Below are 10,000 nucleotides of genomic sequence, written 5' to 3'. Positions count from 1 at the left end.
ACTAACTATGGTTTGAAACAATAAGGGTAACCACAACACGTGACAATTATTCAAGATGGCGGCCCCCGGAAAATGTGAAGTCCAAAATGAGCATTTTTTTAATTTTATTTATTTCATATACAAACGCTTCACTGGAAAGAGTCTTGAACAATTTATATTGTTAACACTGTGTTCTGTTGTTTACACTTATTTTCTTGTTTTAGAGCAGGTTCCCTTTAAAATTTGTATCTATTATTGCTCGTGTAGCTTATTCCGCGCGCCTACAATACCGCCAGCTACGCAGGCTATATGTAGTAAAATATGAGTTGTGTAATAATTGCTAAGCCTATGTAGTGCCTGAAATTTCAACAATTCAAAACAGTCACTTAGAGATTGCAAAATATGAATACGCCCACTTTAAAGGGCTGTGGTTTTCAGACGTGAGCAAGGGATGGGAAGAAATGTTTATCGATGTATTGATTGGCGCGGATTACTTGCATGTGGAGCTTCCAGAAAGGGTGCACAATCAGGGGCAAACCAGACGAGCCTGTTGCCGTGGAAACGGAATTGGGGTGGGTACTATCAGGTCCCATGAAGAGCTCGGGGAATGAGAGTGAAGCCCGTCCAGTGCAAGTTAATTTGATTGGGAGTGCCCACGAAGAATGCTTAAAATTAGAAAATGACGTCCATAAGTTATGGGATATGGAAACGCTAGGCATCATTGAGTCTGAAGACGAAGTGCACGAGGCGTTTGTAAACAGTGTGTCATTTACATGAAACAGGTATTCCGTTAGATTGCCATGGGAGGAGGGGCACCCAGAACTACCAAGCAACTACGCTAAGCTTGCGCCGCCTCAAGACCCAGTCGCTAGGAACCGGAAGTGTTGAAGGAGTATGCGTCGATAATTCAAGATCAACTAGAGGCTGGGATAATGGAGAGGGTGGTTGAGCTGGAGAAGGCGCCTGAAGTTCACTACTTGGCACACCAAGCCCTGATTCGTAAGGAGTCAACAATCACGAAGGTGCGGGTTGTGTACGACGCGTCGTCGAGGGAAGGTAAGGTAGGCACTTCCTTGAATGATTGCTTGCACGTTGGGCCCTCGCTGAATCCTTTGCTATTCAACATATTGTTGCGATTCAGGGAGAACAGAGTGGTACTAGCCGGGGAAATAGAAAAGGCGTTTTTGAATGTTGAAGTAGATGTGCTGGATCGAGATTGTTTGCGTTTCCTGTGGATGGAAAAACCTCCCGATTTGTCTCGTATTGCTGTATACCGGTTTTGTCGTGTTCTATTTGGAGTTAACGCATCGCCATTTCTGCTTAACGCCACAATTAGATATCACCTTAAGAAGTATGAAGAATGTGACCAAGAATTTGTGCAAAAACTTGAGGGATTCGTTTTATGTAGATGATTTTGTGGGGGCGTGGAGTGAAGTCAGCAGACGTTGTAGAGCTGTTCCGCAAGACCAATGACCGAATGGCTGACGGAGGTTTCAATCTTAGGAAGTGGCTAACCAACGATTTCCAGGTCAGAGCCAGGATAGAAACCGATGCGAAAGTGAACGGTGCACCAGTAAGAGAAGAACACATTACCTATGCCAAATCATCGGTGGGGATGCGGCTAGGCTGTATGGGTCAGAAGGTGTTAGGATTAGCGTGCGACTATGAAGCAGACGTAAACAGTTTAATTTGACGCAAATTGCTGAACGCACAAAAGGCCTACCTGCCACGAAACGAAACACCTCAAGGCTGTTAGCAGGGATCTTTGACCCCGTGGAATTATGGGCCCAGTTACAGTGAAAGTTAAGATTATGTTTCAGGATATATGTCGTCAAAAGAGTGGTTGGGACGATCCACTTCAAGGTGACGTCAAGCAAGGTGTTGAAAGTTGGATCAAGTGTCTCATAGACTGCCAAACGATCACGATCCACCGATGTGTTTGGGATCATTTGCCCGAAGAAGTACTGCATTGTTCACTCCATGGCTTCGCGGACGCAAGCAAGAAAGCTTACTGTGCGGTTATTTACCTGGTATACATAACCAGTACTGGAAGATACACGAGAATGTTGCCTTCGAAGACGACAGTCGCCCCATCAAAAGAGTTGTCGATACCGAGGCTAGAGCTCATGTCGGCGCTGATGCTGGCGAGGCTTATGAGTAATGTGGAAACGGCGCTGGCTCATCAGGCTGCAGAGAAGCGGTCGAGATTGTGGCTGGAATTGTGGTTCCGTGAGGAATGGAAACAGTTCTTCCGACATCGCGTCAATGAGATTCTAAAGCTGATTGAAAAGGGAGATTGGAATCATTGTCCGGGTGAAGAAAACCCAGCGGACATTGGATCGAGGGGAGTGTCCCCGCTGGGTCTTAAGCAGAGCGAGTTGTGGTGGCATGGTCCAATGTGGTTAAAGGAGAGAACGGACAGTTGGCCGACAGTAAAAGCGATTCGACCCACGACTGAGAGCAGCGAAGAAGAACGTAAAGCCGCAGTTTTGACAGTACAAGTTGACACGCCTCTCGGTTTAGATAGAGTTGTACATATTGACAGGTACAGTTGTACAAGAATGCTTTTGAGAGTGACTGCGTGGATTAAATGGTTTTGTTTTAACGTTCAGAAGAAGAACAAAGGAGAAAGAAAGCAAGAAGCCCTCACATTACAAGAGTTAACAGAAGTGGAAAATGACTGAATTAAAGTGACACAGAAAGAGTTAAAACGGGACGACAACTGCAAGCAACTTGTCGGTACATTTGGACTGTCGGAGGATTGCAATGGTGTACTTCGATGCAAAGGGCGTTTGGAGTACTCTGATTTGCCACATGATTCGAAAGAGCCGATAATTTTGCCTAAAGACCATCGCTTAATGTACCTGCAAATTCAACAGTACCACTGCATAGCGGAGTGAGAGGCACACTGGCGGAATTGCGCTCGAGATTCTGGGTAACAAAAGGAAGGCAGGTGGTGAAGAAGGTGCTCAGTCAGTGCGTTGTATGCAAGAAATTGGAAGGAACGTGGTTTGCGCAGCCACCGGTTTCTAGTTTACCGGAATTTAGGGTGAGACCGTCCCCTCCGTTTTCTAAGGTTGGCGTGGATTTCGCAGGGCCATTGTACGTGAAGACTAGAGGTAAACAGAAAGGTATACATCGCCCTGTTTTCGTGTTGTGTGACGAGGGCTTTGTATTTGGACCTAGTGGAAGATCTTTCAGCAACAACTTTTCTGCATTGTTTGAGAAGATTTACCACCAGAATGGGAACACCCACTTTGATCGTGTCAGACAACGCCAAAACGTTCAAAAGGACAGAGAAAGAACTGCCCGTCACCCCGAGATAATAGCGGAACTGGAGAACAGACGAATTGAGTGGCGTTTCAACCTGGAGAGGGCCCCATGGTGGGGTGGATTTTTTGATTGAATGGTTGGGAGCGTTAAAAGGTGTCTTCATAAGGTAATCGGTAATGCCAGGTTAACTTTCGATGAGTTGCTGACGGTACTTGTGGAAGTGGAAGGCACTCTGAATTCTAGACCGCTAACGTATGAGTATAACAACCCCGAAGGGGAAATTTTAACTCCCGCGCACACTTGATCTACGGAAGAAGACTTCAGTCATTTCCAGAAGTCACTGAAGAGGAAGACGAGAGTGAGAGCACTTGTGGAAGGAGATACAAGTATCTGAACCAGAAGCTGCAACATTTTTGGAAGAGATGGCAGCGAGAGTATTTGACGGATCTACCAGAGAGTCACAGGATGCAAGGTTCTTCAAACCGAAAATCGCCTAAGGTAGGAGATTTAGTTACAGTCTATGATGAAGGCACAAAGAGAGGAAGTTGGAAGTTAGCAGTTGTAGAAAGGCTCATTGCAGGAAAGGACAAAGAGGTAAGAGGAGCGAGTGTGAGAGTGATCACAAAGGGGAAACAGGTCCGCATGAGCAGGCCTGTACAAAGGCTATTTCCCTTAGAAGTCCGCGCAGCATTACTGGAAGACACACCGAGATTGAATAAAGGAGGTGATGCGGAAACAAGGCGGGAGCTCGCCGAGCTGCCGCGCTAGATGCTGCCTGGAAGATGAAGGACATGCTACTGAATTCTGAACAGGACTAAACGAAGCGGTTCATCCTTGACTGCACAAGGAAGCACAAGGAAATCTGTTGCGTCTGGCCAATTAAAGCACTCGCTCCAGATTCCCTGCGTCTGAGAATTTGAACAAAATGGCGGTTGCCGTGGTTGATTTTTGATGCTTATGTCGACGTTCGTTTCCACTAGCATAAGCTGCTTGTGCTTGTGCTTGCGTCGCTAGTAAAAACCAGGCTTTAGTGGTTAAAAGCCCGCAAGTGGATAGTTCCACAAGAATCTTGCCCTTCAGTATTGACTTTGATTTTTTATTCTTTTTAACCTTTGTCTAAATCACGGTGTAAATTATTTCCAACCGACGAAATTAAAAGCTCGTTGGTCAACGTGAATTGGGTCTCGAAGCCCGTTCCTTTGAAGATCTCGAGCTTGAACCTTACGGGCCTTAAAAGCTAATCATAGACCTAATTGGCAAACTCAATGTTGCAGTGACTTAATTCAAATCTCCCGGGATGAAGATTCTTTGTGTATTGTATTTGCATTATAACGTAGCATTCGTATTTGAATGATATGGAAATACCTGGAACAAAACGTTTCAACGCTTTGTTGTTGTTGTTGTTGTTGTTGTTGTTTTCGGTACAAAAATACGATCTGCTAATTCTTGAAGGGTGGTCTTGAACGCTTTTATTTGGCTAAAGAGCGCGAAAACAGTGTCAAAAGTTCTAACTCCAGACGTCCTCGATTAAGGATTCATCGGAAATTCTACTGTACAAGCAACGGAAGCAGCATATAATGTGAAAAAGGAGAACTGACCATATAATTTTTTACCTTTATCCTCCATCTTGTCATGTAAACAAATTCCAGTGTGTGATCCTTACCCATTATTTCGCCATTACACATTATTTCGACCTAGAAGAAAAAGCGTGCACGTTTTGAAAACAAAAAAAGAAACAATAACCTGTGTCAGACGAAACGAACTTAGAAAACAATGCAAAATACCAAACTGAAACATTCTTCAAGAGTCTCCTTAGCTTTATTATTCACTTAAATCTTTCCCATTTTTCAAAACTGACGGGCAAGCCTGGCCAAGGAATGTTCTCTTTTAATGGTTCGCCCCTTGAACATAACGGGAACCCTAAATTTGAAAGCGGTGAATGTCCAGATGAACACCAAAGACAAAAAGATGAAGAAATTAATGATGAGTGTTCTTTTTCAAAGAATATTTTTTTCCATATATATTAATTTATTACAAACTCGATCAACTAACTTATCTCAGTTTTAAATTTGGATTTAATGATAATAATAATTATTATTATTATAACAATGGTTTAGATCAACTTTGATGTCATCACTGTCGAATGTGAAAAAATTGAACATAACTGACATTATATATACAGTAATGGGTGCGTGTGTAAATGGATATTCCACGGCTTTCCTGTATTCTGATTGGCTGTATTATCTATGGCGTGGTATAAAAAAGTATATAATACATTAAGTGCATAGTGTATTTCGTGTACAATGGTTGATGAAAAGATAATAGCAAAGGGTGCAAAACTTGAGGTATAAGTTACAAATTCTGAGTCGGGTCTGCCTCCGTCCAGAATAAGGCCAGAACTCTCTAGCAACTCGCTTGTCTTCTCTTGAAATAGGCTTGGACGGTGAACTATTTCGGTACTTCGCATTGCCGGTATTTCGAAGCGTTTTTAAGTAGGTTACGAATTCTGAGTAGGGTCTCGACCCACGTTGAACAGTCTTTTTATAAGATGTTCTATTCAGTGTTGCTTTTGTTCGTCCTGTTGTCTAAGCCAATCGCGAACGGCTGGATCCAAATTCATTCACTTTCCCTCACCTGTTCAGCGGTTTTAAGATTAAGCTTGACTTTCAAAAACTTCTTGACCTGTGCTATCGTCAATCTTGATGAACAACGGATGTATTTTCGCACCAGTTCCCTCACCGCGTGTTCTTGGACAGACTTGTCACTGAAGTGAAACATGATAACAAGAATGAAAAAAAAAAAGTGAACAAGATGGCATAAACGAGCACAGGCCAGTGTCTTTTTTTTTAATTGGGAAGACTACGTTTTTTTTCATTTCTGATCAGAAGGGAAAACCGGAGTACCAGAGCTACCCTGAGAAAAGAGAAGAGAAGCCCGGTACATTTGACGATAGACGAATGTTTAACTTTGTTCCCTGGTCCTGGAAACGAGGCTGACGAATGCTTTTACCGCGAAGTCAAACGACCTTTCAGTTACCACATAATTTAGCACCTTAAACATTCCAGACAGACACCGATCTGTGGGTCATCTCGGTGGAAATTCTCTCTGCCGTTATAATCTGCTGACAGCTTTACTTTCTTGTATGCGGGCTCATCGGTTGTTGAATCTGGAACTGAAAACAGCAGACATTACTAAGTTGGCCAAGAAAGTTAATATTAGGGAGCTTAAGATGATTCCCTGGTTTTGCATTGCGCAACCTTACTGCGCATAATGTATTGCGTCATTGGCGCGCGCATCAGCTCGCACAAATTGATAAAATGGCGGGTTTTTATTGTCGCCAAGCTTAAGGACGGTGCTTACTAATTCAAAGGTATTTTTGCGGGGTGTACTAACTATGCGGGAAAAGCAGATCTTAACAAGTGTTATAGAAATCCAAAGAGAAAATTGGGGGTAACCACGCATTTTTGAAGATAATTAATCAACAATATTTGTAAAAAGCCTTAAAATACATAGCAATGTATGGCGTTCTTTTCCAAATTCAAGCTTAATTATCTCTGAAAAGTCCGTGGTTACCCCCAATTTTCTTTTTGGATACCATAAGCACTTGCTAAGTTCTGCTTTCTCCGCATAGTTTTGAACCGCGCAAAAATATCCCTGTGTTATTAAGCACCGCCGATGGGAAATCCGAGTATCTGGAGATGCGCAGAACGTATGCGCAATAACAATAGTAGGCACCGTCCTAAATCTGCCAAGGAATCGCTATTTTCTCCTGAATGAGCACGATGACCCCTCCTTTTTAATGGTGTTATGCACTCGTAGTAGGTAAAAGGAAAACGTATTTTAAGGAGAAAAAAAGTTGGAGAGTAGAAGTTCTAGTATTTATATATAAATGCCGTGAAACTACATTTGGAGCCAGTGTGAGGTGATGATGTAGCGGTCCAATTTGCTTTAATTGCTTTGCAAGATTGAGCAATTTGAAATCACTTTACTGAAAGATTATAGCCCGGACAAATAAGTAGGCTCAAGATTTCAGTAATATCAGAAACCCATAAGGGTTGAAACGTGTAACGCGCGTTCACAGCTTCCGAATATTCAGTGCGAACTGATTGGTTGAATGTTTCAGTGCTAAGTACCATATTTGGAAACCCCCAGCTCTTGTTGTTCCAAATATCGTACTTAGCAAATTGAATATTCGGAAGCTTGTTTCCCAGCACACAAGGGGCCGTTACACGTTTCAACCCTCATGGGTTTCTGGTAATATTCAGTAGCTTTAGCTATATAACAACAAATTTTCCGGTTGATTCGAACACTTCTCGCGTACTTCGGTAAAAACACTCAGAATAAAGACCATGCAGCGCGAAAACAAGCACCATCTTTATTGCATTTTTTGAATGCCCTGTGCATGAATATCAATTGTGCCAAGTTTGACAAAAATCTGAATAGTACGTCATTTTCAAGGAATTACCTTAAGCACGCGCGTTTTTGAGACGCGGACGGCAACCGGAAGTGTGCTGTTTTCCCTTTTAACTTGTCTTCACACAACCACATTTACATTGCCAGGTATCTTTTTTCCATTAGAGATGATTGGTATAACAATCTGGGAAAAACCACTGTCCTGGCACACGAAACGTTCTTTTCCGGTTGCTGTCGGCGTCTCAAAGACGCTTAACGTGCCCATAACCCCAAAATATTTTTTTCGCTAAAATGAATCTTTGCACCCGTTCGAAACGCATTGCGGCCATTTTTTCCTTTTTCTAACAAATCCTGCCATTTCATAGGCTTCGAAAGTTGCGAAAATCCAAGCATCTTTTGTTCACGACCGAGTCAGAAGGGGAGTGGATCTATTCCTGTTTCGACGTCACAAACGTCATAAAAATGCATGCAAAGTAGATTGTGGCGTCAAAACAGGAATAGACCCACTCCCTTTCTGACTCGGTCGTGAACAAAAGATGCTTGGATTTTCGCAACTTTCGAAGCCTTTAAAATGGTAGGATTTGTTAGAAAAAGGAAAAAATGGCCGCAATGAGTTTCGAACCGGTGCAAAGATTCATTTCAGCGAAAAGAATATTTTGGGGTTATGGGCACTTTAAGGTGGCTACATTTGCCAACTTTAATAGTCTACCAGGTATCCAGAATCGTGCGATCCGAATCTTGGATGGCGGAATCGTGTCAGTAAAAAAAAGTCATGAATAAAAACTAACCTGCTGTTGTCTTCTCTATTTCTCCTTCATTAATTTTCTTTTCGTCTTCTGGCCGGTGTTGTTCATAAAATTCATTTTCCCTCTTTTGCTCATCTGTAAGCAATCAAGACGTTAGCCGTATCAATTGACTAGGTCATGGCCCATTAAACGATAGCGCCATTTCACTAGTTATACAGTAACTTCAAATATTAACAACACACTTGGCTGGGATGGTACAACTACTCAGATTAACTCATATCCATATCAATCAAAATAATAGATACGGTTTGGCATTTCGCCGCGGTTTTTTTCCCGAAACGTTGCAACGATTAAAACTTTTTCACAAATTTACATTATTTACCGAACAGCTAATGTTAATTTATAACTTGATAGTCAAATCGACACATACGATCGGATCTGTACAGTGAGTTTCATTGCTCATTTGAAAGTTGACAGGTATATAGCGCTATCCACCAGATATATCAGCATTGTTTACCAAATAAGCGCCATTATCACTAATTGAGTTATTCGATGGGCAACGATGCGCGCATCGGATAGCCCCACCTACCCTTCTATCAACAGTGGAGTTATTTAGTTTTGATGCAGAGTTAATATTTTCTTTCTTCTGTCATGGCAAACTACTTAGCTTTACAACAGCATGATTTTAGTATAAAAACCCCTTAAAGTCGAGGTCTGCGTATCAAACGAAGTTAACTCATAAATTGGCCGGCTACGGTAAGATGGTCATTCCCTTTGCCTTTAGTGTCCTTTATCTGAGTTTCTCGTCTAGCATGTAATCTATGTTAAAGCCTTTTAAAACGAAGCGACGACTAAAAAATTAGGGCTTTAAAACAGTTAAAAGTTGTCGCCTCACAAATCGGTAGTTTGCAGGCGCATACAGTCTGGGAGTAAAGAGAGAACTGAGATGAACACCCATCGGAATGAAAGTGGAGCACGTCTTGTAAACAAGATCGATGATATGTAAAGGAAAGCAAACATTACAGCAGAGTTCCCATGATCAAAATAAACGACGCAAACACTAAAGATCTTCATTACTTTCTTGAAGACATGGAACAAGCTTGCAAATAACATCTTCCAGCGTTTGGTCAGATCTGTTGAGCACGGAAGAAACATCTTGGATAAGTGAATTATGAGGATCATATCAGACAATGAAACAATTTTCTGCCCATGAATTACACCGACACTTAATATACACTGAGATTTTTTTTAGGGAAATTCTGGCAGTTCTGAGCAAGTGAGGCTTCAATGTACGGGGGAATGCTGTTTAAAGTTCCCATTATAGAATTTGAGTATAATGACATGGAATAGGGGATTTGGGATTGATAGAAACGATGATATGTATGCTTTTATTAGACTCAGTCAGTCAGTATAGTTCCATTTTGCTTTGCTGTTAATCCGGGTTGGGGGGGGGGGGGGACATCTCTGAACAAAGAGGCAAAGGTATGTGGCAAAGTCCGTTGAAGACCTTGGTGGATCTTTTTGCGTGCAAAGGCATCCAAATTGATCATAGTACAATGAGGATACACGGACTGCAAGTGTCACCAACA

General features: G+C 42.2%; 1 protein-coding gene and 1 pseudogene across 1 annotated transcript in view; one reads left to right on the top strand and one right to left on the bottom strand.

Moving 5' to 3' along the window:
- LOC138008666 (uncharacterized) overlaps positions 1-4,020 on the top strand; it is a 4,048-nt pseudogene extending 28 nt beyond the window's left edge.
- The window catches only part of LOC138007294 (polycomb group RING finger protein 5-B-like), a 22,133-nt gene that overhangs the window by 2,688 nt on the left and 9,445 nt on the right, over positions 1-10,000 (bottom strand). The window contains exons 4-8 of the mRNA XM_068854112.1: positions 9,489-9,544; positions 8,454-8,546; positions 6,304-6,424; positions 5,887-6,016; positions 4,866-4,946 (exon numbers count right to left, since the gene is read on the bottom strand). Coding sequence (XP_068710213.1) covers positions 4,866-4,946; positions 5,887-6,016; positions 6,304-6,424; positions 8,454-8,546; positions 9,489-9,544 — 481 coding nt within the window. The remainder of the gene's footprint in view (positions 1-4,865; positions 4,947-5,886; positions 6,017-6,303; positions 6,425-8,453; positions 8,547-9,488; positions 9,545-10,000) is intronic.

This window comes from Montipora foliosa, chromosome 6, assembly GCF_036669935.1.
Source record: "Montipora foliosa isolate CH-2021 chromosome 6, ASM3666993v2, whole genome shotgun sequence".
NCBI classification, from domain to species: Eukaryota; Metazoa; Cnidaria; class Anthozoa; order Scleractinia; family Acroporidae; genus Montipora; species Montipora foliosa.
Note: the sequence above shows the minus strand (reverse complement) of the source record. Positions and strands in the feature narration are given on the sequence as shown.